At 37.4% G+C, this 12,686-nt stretch overlaps 1 protein-coding gene across 4 annotated transcripts in view; it reads right to left on the bottom strand.

Moving 5' to 3' along the window:
• The window catches only part of Schip1 (schwannomin interacting protein 1), a 761,845-nt gene that overhangs the window by 53,514 nt on the left and 695,645 nt on the right, over nt 1-12,686 (bottom strand). Inside the window, exon 1 of one of the 4 annotated variants that reach the window (XM_063249264.1) lies at nt 1,665-1,896. The exons of the other annotated variants lie outside the window; for them this stretch is intronic. Within the exon in view, the coding sequence (XP_063105334.1) occupies nt 1,665-1,694 (30 nt within the window). The 5' untranslated portion in view covers nt 1,695-1,896. Of the gene's footprint in view, nt 1-1,664; nt 1,897-12,686 lie in introns of those variants that run through there. 4 annotated transcript variants of the gene reach the window in all.

Below are 12,686 nucleotides of genomic sequence, written 5' to 3'. Positions count from 1 at the left end.
GCACGTCAAAAAAACATACACACGAAGGTAGTTCTACTACAAAGCTCCGTGGGATGCAGTCTATTGACTACCATTATTCACCCAAAACACAATTTCACTGTGAAATAAGCCATAAGTACTTCAAAACTATTAAACAATGTCACTCATATATTACAGTTCATATGGAATAAAATCAATTTAGCCTCCTTTGGAAGAAGCAGTGTGCTAACCTAACTCCTCTTCTCCAGAAGAATGTTATATTTGACCCATTTTTTACCTTCCAAAAACAATTTCATGTTCAGCCTAATGGAGAGATACCAGTAATAATCGTGTATGAGCCTCCCGCTTCAAAAATACATTATACAGCTTCTCTGACAAGATAAGGAAATTATTTTAATTATCACAGTAATTTAATCACCTGCAGTGGTAGCCATAGATTAGAGTCTCGTGGTGTCTGATGTTCCCCACCCTGAGACACTGTGCTATGTGTGAGTAATGTGAGTGGTTTTCTCAGAATCTCCAACCCTTTATCATGGAAAGAATTGTTGTGAAGCACAAATCTTGATATTTAGGATCTATGTACCTAAATGTCCTATCAAACAAGAATACTATGAAACAGCCCTATAATTATCAAATTCCCATTACTAAGCAGAGAAAAAGCATATTCATGTATTTTATAGACATGTTTTACTTAACTAGAAACCACTGCCTTGATTCTGGTGAAATGTTCCATTCTGCCTGCATATATTTAACCAAGTGAAATCTGACCTTATGAGAAACACCTGCTTGTCTCAGGTAACCACTTCACACAAGGAAGAGGTATTGTTCATTAGAGAATTGGTTCCTTAGAGCCTCTAAACTTGATCAGTTGAGTAATATCCCAATATTAACTAGCCAGGACCTGCATCCTCTGCTGATGCAAAGAGCAATTTCCCTGAGAGTATTTCTGCTGTTTACAATGAAGATACTTTCAGTGCTGCCTCCAATAGCCCAAGTCCTAAGGAGTTACTAAACATTCTGGAAGCGATCATTTGAAATTATCTAAGTGTTTAATTCATAACCCCAGATAGTAAATTAGCACATGGTTGAACACGTCTTATCCAATTTTTTCTATGTGGCCTTACTACATACTCTTACCAAACGTTTAAGACAACATACTGCTAAAAATAAGTTCATGCACACATACAAGTGCAACTTCAAATGTCAAGTGCATGCTGGCTGATATTTCAAAAATTTCTAAGATCAACTATTATGACTATATCCATAATTTTCTTAAAGACTATCCTAAAAACTAGAAGAAAAGTAATTCACATCCTATGCAATGAACAAAACCTCCATTTTTCAACAGTAACGATGAAAAGTCTGACCAGATTTTCCTCTGAATCTCCTTAAATTCAATTACAGTCAAAGCAGTTTCTCTTATCGCCCAGACATACAGAATGTGCAAAGCACAGATTACCTCCATGGATTCCACAAATGCTTCAAAGGCCAAGGAAGCAGAGTTTTCTGCCCCATTACTCCTCAGAAAGCCTAATTACAATTCAGATACTGTATGCAAGGAAGGCCGAAGCCGTGCTGGGGATGGCAAAAATCCCTCGAAAATCCGGAAAGAGGCAACCTGCTGCTCTGGAAGAGGAAGGCCTCTCCCGGAGGATGCCGGCCGTGAGCAGCCAGCTCCGTCTTACCTGGTAAGAGCAGTTCTCCTGATGTACCATCTCAGTGCATCCTAGGGCGCAGACCCCAGGCAGGACTGCTCAGCGAGGCTGCGGAGGGAGGCGGGAGAGAACGCTCTGGCTCGGCAGGGGCTCCCCAGATTAAAATGGATGCTTTCGCTGATCAACCTGCGCAGTGGCACCGCCTGTGCCGGGGAGCGCGCAGCCACCGCGCAGCTCGGCTCCTCGGAAACCAGAGAGGCAGGCTCGAGCAGGGAGCTGGGACCGGCTGGGGGAGGGGGCGGGCTCATCAGCGCACAATCAGCCAATTATATTATAGGCACAAAGAAGAGGATCAGTCTGGGGCTGGTGTGACCTTCTGGTGCTTCATGAAGGCAGTTAACTGATGTGGAAACATTCTAGTCCTCATTAAAGAGAAAAAGGCCAGCGAGGGAGAGGGAAAGAGACAGACACAAATCAATGTTGCAGTTGAACATTTCTAACCTCCGGCATCATCCTTCCTGCCCACTAATGCTGCTGGTTGGTGCTTATTCAAGAAAGGAGGCCTTAAAGATCATTTCAGAACTTTTAGCATGCTAAAGGGAAGGAATCTATTCTGAATATTGACAGTGAAAGGCTGTTTTCAGGGCTGGGTGTTTTGAAGTATTTGTCAAGTTTATGATTTAAAGGGAAGGTCTTCACCCATTAAGAAACATTATTTAGTAATTTTTAAAGACCTTCCACTTATTTTTAGCTCTTAACTGCTTTTCAGTCAAACAGAAATAAGATTTTTTTTTTAAGGAAGGGAGTTTGTTAAAATATTAAACAGTAACATTCATTTTCATGAAAACAAAATTTGGATCCTAATTTGCAAACTTTTTTAAAAAATTAAGGTCTTTTACCTATAGGTTAATACTCTGACTTTACTACATAAACACTACCAATACAGCACAAATGATTCTTGAAACAAATGATCCTACCTAAGAGATAGTAAAGAATTCTAGATTTGTAGATGGTAAATAAAGGAAATACAAGTTGCACCATCTATGCCTGGGGGGGGGCGTGATTGGGGTCCATTTCTGAGTGGCTTTAGGGCGGTTCTAGGAGATATTCTTCAAGGCAACTTAATGACAGAAAATTAAGGAGGAGAAGCCCTGATAGAATAATATTTTATTATCTATATTACTTGTCACAGGCAATTGGTTTTGTTGCTTCTTAACAAAATGTCCCCAAGCACATAAATGATATTCAATAAAAATGTGACTGAATTTAAGCCACCAAATTTTAAAATAACCAGTAAGGATAATATTTTAAGCTATTTCAATATCTGTCTTTTCAAAAGCTCTCCCTATCACCAGTAATCACTGTCTTCATTATGCTTCTCAACATAGAAAAACTACTTTTGCCTGAGAAATGAAACCAACATGTTTGAAAAGTTTTCATTTCAAGCACTTTCTTAAGGAAAAGTGAGTTTTTGCTATAAATATTTGGTATTCTATTTTTTTTTGTTGTTGTTTTTTTATCGGTACCAGGGATCGAACTCATGACTGCCTGCTTGCAAGGCAGGTGCTTATGCCGCTGAGCTAAATCCCCAGCCCCCCTATTCTATTTTTAATTTTATAATAACATTTCTGTTTCTTGAAAAGAGAAAAACCCTACTTTCATAAATATTATTAATTTTTTGTTATTTGCATTTCAAACAGAAGAAAAAACCCACTCTCTTAATTGAAGTCAGCAAGGCATTCACACGCGTATGAATTTCAGACATCCTATTAGTGGAGTAAAAGTACCAGGGAAAGCGCAAGCCCTGGTGGTCCTATTTGGCACCAGGTGCCAGGAAGAGCACCGTAGAGTACCTTCTGAGTACAGGAGAATGGTGGGCCATGGCCCAAGAGCAAGACTTTGGAGGCTGTGCCTTAACCAAGTTCACAGTGACACTTTGATGAATGACGCAGAAGCCTGAGGTAGATAATCCGTCTGCTTACTATAGGATGTAGAAAGAAGATAGAAATGTTTCAGGGAGAGGAAACAACATAATTCCACCTCAGACTCCATCCTCCCTCCTAGGTAATCCACATGATACAAAGACTTCTGTGTTGACTGCCTGGCCACTCGCACTATCACCAAATGAAGGATTTGGAGTCCTAAGTATGAGCAAGGAAACGGTTTCTTTTATCAACTAGTAGAGAAGATGAAATAGGAATCTCATGTTTAGTAAAGAAGGTGCAATCCTAGTGTCCAAATTGGAACAGTTCGACTTCAAGTACTGTTGGAACTTTAAGGGACCACCTTGACAATCTACTGTCTCATGTTCTCTACTCTAGCAACCTGAGCACTCAGAAACAGACTTCTAAGATGTACAAACCTTAAAAAACTAATTCTAGCTCTGTTCTTTTTTTAAAAACTGAGGGTTCTGGGATATATTACATAAGCTTCTGAAGGCATTTATCATGTGTTGTTTAGAAAAAAAGTCTAAACATGATTCCACTCTTCACAGTTGCTGCTCCATAAATAGTGGAAGTGACTCAGAAGTGGCTCTGGGGAGAACACATTTCTGACAATTGTATCCCAAATCCTGTCAAAAAGTCCTCCCTGGAGATATAAACAAGACAGAAAGAGGAAAGATCAAGCAGGTTTCTCTTTATAGTAAATCACTGGCAAGGACTTTGTGTTATAATTTGAATTATGATTTGCCAGTGCAAAAAACTTTAAACAAAAACCAGCTGTCTCAAGAACATTTAAGTAAGAACAATTTGTCCAAACTACCTTCATATTTATTTTTGACTAGAAAATATTAACAGACTTTTTGTTTTAAGCACAGTCCATGTAACATAGCAATTCTTTTCATCTCAAGTCTTCATGGCTTCTCTTCCCAGCAAAAGTACTGAGTTTCATATTTAGATGGGACCTCAAGAGATCATTTCACCCAACACTGTTATTTTCCAGATATGGAAACTAAGGCTTAAGAACACTGTGGCATATCCATTACCACCACCACCACCACCACCAAAAAGTCAAAATAAGAAATATAAGGAAACAAGCATGATTGTCTAGGTTCATACCAAGTTAACAAGTGAACGGTGCTCCGTATAAAGTAATACTGTTAATAGCCAGGCACGGTGGTGCATGCATGTAATCCCAGCTATTTAGGAAGCTGAGGCAAGAGGACTGAGAATTTGAGGCCAGGCTAGACAACATAGTGAGACCCTAATCTTAAGCAAACAAAAACCACACAGTGCTGCTGTTGTCTGACTCTCTGCCCTCAAAAGTCTTATAGTGACATCTAATCCCCAATGTGATGGTACTAAGAGATGGGGCTATTGGGAGGTGATGAGGTTGTTAAATTCAGAGCCTTCATGAATGGGACTGATGTCTTACAAAAGAGATGGAAGAGAGTCACCTGACCTCTATCAGTATAGTGAAAAGGTGACATAAGAAACAAGGATTTCACTATGCAAGGTGATCTGCAGGATCTGCAGGTGCCTTCATTTGTGATTTTCCAGCTTCCAGAGCTATAAGCAATGCATTTTGTGTTGTTTGTCAGCCACCTAGGCTATGACATTTTGTTTTAGCAGCCGAAGTAGACTAAGACAAATGCTGAAGGAGGGCACATTAGACTTGAAGAAGTAACTCCCCATGACTGATCACAGCAAGCTCAAGCCAACATCTATCAAAAAGGAAAAGTGAGGCTCAGTGTGCTTTTACCTAAATGTGAATTTAAGGCAAGTTTTAAAAGAAAAAATTAGAGTATTTCCTAACTGGGATATTGCTCCTGTTTCTTGCCACCATAAAAACTATTGTGTCTTTAAATCCAGAAAAGCTTTGTTTTTCAGTTATGACAGCAGGTTTCAGCTTAGAGTTTCAAAAATGAATTACTGGAATCAGGGCCTAATCTACAAGAGGCACGGGAAACTCTTCTTGCATAAGTGGCATTAGTTGAGTATGTGTTTGGCTTACATAAACCAAGGGGCTGAGGATTTAGCTCAGCACCTGCCTGGCCAGCATGAGTTCAATTCCTGGGACCAAAAAAACCAAACTAAAACAATATATATATGTATATATATATATATATATACACACACACACACATACATATATGTAACAATTCATGTACTTGTATTAAGATTTGCACATTTTATTATATATAAAACTTATCATCAATGAGAGGAACTGATGAGTGGGAAGAGGGACAGATCAATGGAAAACTATGACAAGATAAGTTTAGTAAAACATCCATTGTAGAATCTAGGTGTTGTGTTTATTGGTATTTGTGAAAAAAATTTCCATTTGAAAATATTCACAGGGTTGGGAAAATGAAAGTATTGGGTACAGGAAAGTCAAGTAAGAAAGTCACCATCATACTTAATCACTTCTAAGCTTTTCTTCAGGAAATTGGGGAAAGCAAGTATATAGCTGTAAACTGTGCATCTTTATAAAGTAATGACAAAAAAGGAATTTTGAGAAAAATCTTGTAGTGACTACTAGAGAAAAACCAGTTTCTGAATACCCCAGCCAAAAAAACCAATAAATTATCACTATTATTGCCAACAATACATTTGGTGTCACCTATAACAACAAATCTTTGGAAATACTTCAGAGTTTACAATACTTTTCCCCGCAGCACCCTTGATTCTTTTACCCTAGTAGTTGAAACAAATTCTTACACACCATGTGAAGCAGTGTTTCTGCTCTCAAGGAATTTGTAAAGAAATAAGTTGACAAGCAAATGGTTATACAGAATGAAGAATGAATTAAGTGGCTCTAAAGAGGGTTTGTGTGTTTGCTCACTAGGAATTGAGAGGAGGAAGAACTCCTAGTCATGGTGAAGCAGGAGACTCCAGGACTCTAATGTTCATGAGGTTGTTCACTTCTTTAATGTCTGTCCTTCCCAGGGCTAGATTTATGAAGTTTCCTTAGAACTTGGATCTTGCTGGTTTATTCTGTGCTACGTCCCCAGCATATGAAATCATCCCTGGCATATAATAGGCTCAATAAATATTTTAAATGGTAAATTAACATGATCTTCAGAGAATTACCTCATTTTCCTCAACTACCAAAGGATGTTTATTTCTTGTTACAAGATGAAATAAGAATGACCTCTAAAATAGCTCATAGATATTCAGGAAAAAAAAAAAAACAGAAATAGAATATTTTTCCCTCCCCTAATTAAAGGCAACAGCAACTGTCTAAGGAATAGAGGCCCAAAGGGTAGAAGTGACCAGGGGAATGGAAAGGAAAGCATGGAGGGACTTTTCCAGATGCTGGAAAGGCACTAAGATAGAGAACGCCACTAGAGGCTGAGGGGCTGAAGTTTTGAGATCACTGTTGGTATAAAACTGGTACCATCAAAAGAAATAGGGGAGTTGGAAGGAGGAACTCATTGTGAAGAGTTGAGGGGTAATAAGAAGGCTTCTAAATTTTCACCATAAAATTCTCAATCTAAAGTCCAAGAGGAAACCGAGGTAAAAGAAAAGTCAGATTGAAAGAATTTGGCAATCTTTCACACACAGAAGGTTGTTGGTTCTGTAGAAATGTAAAAGTGAAGGAAAAAAGGTAAAGAAAGGACTAAAGAGAAGAAACACATCACCACTGTGATGGACGTGATAATGTTCTTGCTTTCCCTGACAAATATCCACATGGCAAAGGGGTATAAGGTTGTAACCAGCTGATCCCGATATGGGAAAAGCATCCTGGGCCACTCAGGAGAGCTTGATGTAATAATTTTTCACACACACAAGTTACAAGAAGAACCAGACAGGTATTAGTATGAAAGAGACTAGTCCTGTTAATATTGTGGGCTTTGAAGATGGCAGGGGAGGTCACCAGCCAAAAGAGCTGGGCGGCCTCTAGAAGACGGAAGAGGCAATGAAGTGTGGTTTTCCTTAGTGTCCTGCGAGACTGCAGCCCAGCCAATACCTTGAGCCCAGGGAGACTCATTTCAGACTTCTGACTTCCAGAACTGTAACACGATAACTTTGTGTTGATTTAAGCCACTAAAAGTGGAATTTGTCATGGCAGACACAGAAAACTAATACTTGGTGGAAACTTCACATTTTGAGGGTGAAAAAATGAAAAGGAGATGTGGTCAACAGGGTGAAAGGAAGATGAAACTAATATAGCAGGGGGTCAAGGAGAGAGAGGCTCACTGAGCCTGACTGCTTCAAATGCAGCAGGGAAACGGAAGAGGAAAACAATCCAGGGCCTTCTGACGAGGAAGAGTCGCATGTTGAAGGCAGCCAGGTGATTGTGGGTAAGAAACTATGAAGACTGAGTTAAAGACATTTGCTGATGCACCGGAAGGTTAAGATGGTAGCTTGAGTATACAACAGAGCAGAGGTTATTGATGTAGCTGTCTTCAAGAGGTTCGCACGGAGAAGCGGCTATGCAGAGAGAGAAAGTGATGGTGGCACGGGGAAATAACCAAAGGGCCAGGTGCTGGGAGCACTGGATCAGGAATAATGGGCAGGTGTTCGTTCCCTCTTTGTAACAGAAGATACGATGAGTCAAATTATTAAAAATGTTGAGGAAGGAACCATGTTGGAGATGCGGGAGCACAGGTGAGCAGCTGAGTGAGTGACCTGACCAGGTCTGTATGCAAGCAGCTCGAGCTGAAGACTCCTAGGGCGAGGAGGTGGGGTCAGTGTGGGAGAAGCTTTTCCCAACATTTTGTAGAGGTTTCATTTGTTCCTTAGGAATTCTGTATTCAATTCTGCTACAAAAGAATAAGAAAAACAAATAGGATGGATGGAACTCTAAGATCTGTTAGGCATTAGATAATGAATATGCAGTGGCTTATAAGACAAGCAAAAAACTATTAGGTGTGCTAGGTTTAGTTAATGAGTAAGCAAGTAGATATAGTTAGAATTCCTGAGATATTGATGTTAATCTAACTAGATGAGTTAGACTAGTTCAACTGTGTATTTGTGTGCTAAGCATATAAACAAATGCAAAACTAAAGAAACATCCAATATTCATGACACGCTAAATAACCTAAGGCACATGAAACACTCAATATTCAATAGACTGCATATTGACTGCCGTGATGACTCCCATTCTGGTCCTTTGTGTCCTATGCTCAGGACATGCAAATTCAGTTCTCAGCTTTTCATCAGGCCAAGTAGGGACCTAGGGAGGAGGCCAGTGAGCCTTGCTGCTGTGTCTCCAGTAACATAAGTTGTGTGTCACTAGAGACATCACATAATTAGGCACAGTTTCTTAAACCTCAACCCTGCTTCCTGGGTTGCTGTAGCAGAGAGACCGGACATAGAAATAGTTTCTAAAATAAGCAGCAGGTTGTGTGGTCCTTCCACACTTCTGCATCACGTCCTACATATGTCAGCTTTGGCATCTCTTTTTTTTTTTGCTTTTTGCCTTATGTTTTAAGCAGACTTAATGAACTATATCATTGGAGCAGGTTAATTTGGTCTGGGACTTCTGGGACAGATCACTCAGTCGTAGAATTGTGGTGACTATTGCATCAAGGTTATTTCCCATGTTACAGATGTGGAGCAGAAGCTCCAAGGAGGGCATTTGTTATCAGCGTATTTCTATACTTCTCACAGCAAAAAATGAGGCCCAGAAATGAGAACTGAAAGATAAAAGTCAGGTAGTTATACTTTTTATCTATATAGTTAAAACATAACTAAGAAATAAATATTATAAACTCTGTAAATTAATTGACCCAGAAATTTGAGAATTCTAACCCTAGTTATTTATTATTTAAGGTTACATTAAAAAATAATTTCTTGAGAAAAGTATTGCTATAAACCAGTGGTTGTTACTCTTTCTTTTTTCAAGTATTAGAATCTGTTTTAAAATTAAAATCTACACACAAAATGATAAAACAGTTTCTATCAGGATCAAATTATTCTGAATTTAAATTTATATTTTTCTTTTGGATCCCTCCATGAGAAAATGAGGGGTTTTTTTTGTTATACATAGATATTTGAAACTTGAAGTTATAGATGTCAGTTACATTCTTATTTCAATTGTAGTTTTTCCTTCATTTCTGTATTTTGTTTGGTTGTGCAATGTCAAAAGAATCCAGGTAAGTCATCATAAATGATAACAGTTCTTTTTAATATAGCTTATGTTGCAATCTCCAGATTCTTCATTAAACATATCTAGAAGCTTCAAAGCGATCAGAAACTTATTCATGACTGATTTGCTAATGCTATATAGTTATTGCTCACCTTTCTTATTATAAACATGAAAAGAAAAGAAAATACTCAGCTTTACAATAGAACATTAATCTATAACAAGACCTTCTCATTTGATGTACTGGGGATTCACTTACCACTGGACAACCTACTATTAAGCCTGATGAGAGTCTGTGCTGAACAGATGTGCCTGACCTTAACCTGGCACTGAGCCCAGCTGGGCTCCTGGGCAACTCAGGTAATTTTTCTTAGCTGGACAAGCACAGACATGAATTTTTCCAAAAGCCAATATAGAGCTACTATCATTATAGTCAGTGGCACACTCTTAAATTCAGTGGTTTTGAGGGCATAAAAGACTATCTTAGCTGGCATTAAATATGTTTATGTCAAAAAACAGGAGGGGAGAAATAATGTGTACAGATCATAAGGAGACGAAATACCTATAATACAGATTGAAACATTGTACGTACTTTTCTTACCACAGCTTTATAGGACAACTTTTCTCCCAAGTCCAATAGACAGTCTCATTTGTAGATATATTCTGAATTACTTTTACATTTCAGAACTCTTTAATCTCTGACTTTATTTTTGGGGGGAGATTGAGGATGAGGTGCTCAGCAGCTCCATTTTACTAGGTGCAAATTTGTCTCTAAAAATACCTTCTGCCACCCTGGGTTTCTACAGACACAGTTTGAAACCTACTGAATTAGGCAGAGGTACAGCAGGAGCATTAATCTCCCTACAGAATAGTGAGAGGGGTTCTATTTCCATGGAATCTGCTGAAGTATTTGTTTATCGTGCACAGTCCTATGCCTTTTCAAATTGTATTTTCTGCCCATTAAGAGTGGTGATGTAGAAAATTAGCATTTAATGCACAGGTAAATTTGGTTGAAATCCCAATGGTTTCATCTTAAATTTATGTCCACATTTAAAGACTGGATCTTTAAATCTTCATTTCCCACTCTTTGAAGTCAGAGATGGAAGTGGGAAAAAAGTGAAAAACAGTATAAACCTGGCAAAGCTAAGATAAGAATTTCCAAATGAAATTAAGCCAATTTTCCAAGAAGGCTAAGCCCAAAGTAGCAGGGTCTGTGTGTGTAGAAAGGGGGCATGCTTCCCCTTTATCCCTCCAGGTCTTTAAATAGCCTCAACAATCCTGTAATCATACTCACATAAATCAATACAAGAAAGCCCTGACAATATAAAAATAATTCAGTCTTTTTCTGAGGTGGTGGTGTTTGATTAAAACCAAGGTAATAGCAATTAGGGAAAGGGTCTGACCTGCATATTGAAGAAAAGTGACCTCTAGTGGACAACTGTGTTTTTTCAACCAGTTTAAGCTAGCAATGAGATAAAACAAAATGCAATGCTAAAGGGTATGATCCATTTTTAAATGGTATTTTAAATAACAAATGTGATAGACATACATAAGTCTTCACTTACATTAATAAAGAAATATAAAGGTTATGTTAATATATATAAAGTTACACTCACCATTGTTGATGGTTCTTGACTTGGCAGGATCTTGGACCAAGAATCAAAGGCCTAGTTCTGGGTTTCACTCTACATCTTATTAGCTGTGTCTTCTTGTGCAACTTTTTCATATCTATAAGCCTTTGTTTCCTAATCTATAAAACTGGTTGATTTATAAACTGCTTCTCTTTCAAGCAGATGGATGTTTTTCTTTTTAAATCACTTTAAATCATGAGTCTTCCAAATTAGCAATAAAAAATTAATGTTATGTATTTTATGTAGCATTGGGTAAATCAGAAAAAATATTAGATTTCAGTCTAAAGTCTTCCTTATACAAATTTAATGAAGGTGAAAGTGATTTTTTTCTTTTTATAGATTATGGAAAACATTTCAAAAACAAAATATACTTGATCATTCATTATAAAAATTTATACTATAAAATCATAATTACTATTTTTAAAAAATTTATTTCACAGAGTAAAGTAAAATGATAAAAAAAAATTTTACATAGTATATTTTTTTTCAGAAAACTATTTGCTTATTAACTCATGATATAGTTTCCTATGGCATCAATAGAATCAAATATAACATTTTATGGATCGGAACTTAATAATTTATGGTTAAACTGTTAACAAAATCTCTAAGAAACTACAAAAACTTACAAATTATTGTTAATCATACAAACTAGTGTTGAAATGCTATTAGTTATAATTGGATTTAGTACCTAAGAGTACATTGTTTAATCAGCTTTTCCAGGTCAAGTTAAGCAGAAATATGAACTTTTTTTTTTTACAGTTGTTTTCATTCTCACCTCCTTAGAAGAGATGTTCAAATGCTTTTTATTGCAAAAAGGAAAAATCCTAATCTAAAAAGCTTTCTGAGGTATAAAAGAAGAAAAAAATTTTAATGATCTAATTAACTTACTTTGTCTTAAAGCTATTTAATTAAGGAAATTTCTCTTCTTTTAAAAACAAACTCTTTCAGGATATAAGCATACTGGTTAGAAAATGATGCCATTCTAAACAGTGGATAAAGGGTGAACTCACAAAGTTTCACAGGTTATTTGTAAACAGTAAAGTTAATTTGTACATTAGTCTCAACTTTTCAAAACTCTAACCAAGGTTTTCATTGTGAATAGCAAATGCAACCCCTTTTAGGCACATAATGTGGGCTCACAAAACATTCAAAGTACTCTGGTTTCTTCATTATTTACAAAGAATGCCAAGATAGAAATTAACAGTTCTTTTGAGACCTAGTGCTGTGTGCACAAACCAATTTTTCTCCTCTGTCCTCACTGATATGATGATAAAGAACCACACAGTTGGTTTGTTTTCCCTTTTGATATTCAATCACATAAAATAAATAAAAACCTTGAAAAATGAACATGATCTGTTATGCCCAACACCTACATGTCCCTTCTTCC

The sequence above is a fragment of the Cavia porcellus genome, unplaced genomic scaffold (genome assembly GCF_034190915.1).
Source record: "Cavia porcellus strain 051 isolate PalLab524CR breed Dunkin Hartley unplaced genomic scaffold, mCavPor4.1 scaffold_5, whole genome shotgun sequence".
Classification (NCBI taxonomy): domain Eukaryota; kingdom Metazoa; phylum Chordata; class Mammalia; order Rodentia; family Caviidae; genus Cavia; species Cavia porcellus.
This window is presented reverse-complemented; position numbering and strand designations above follow the sequence as displayed.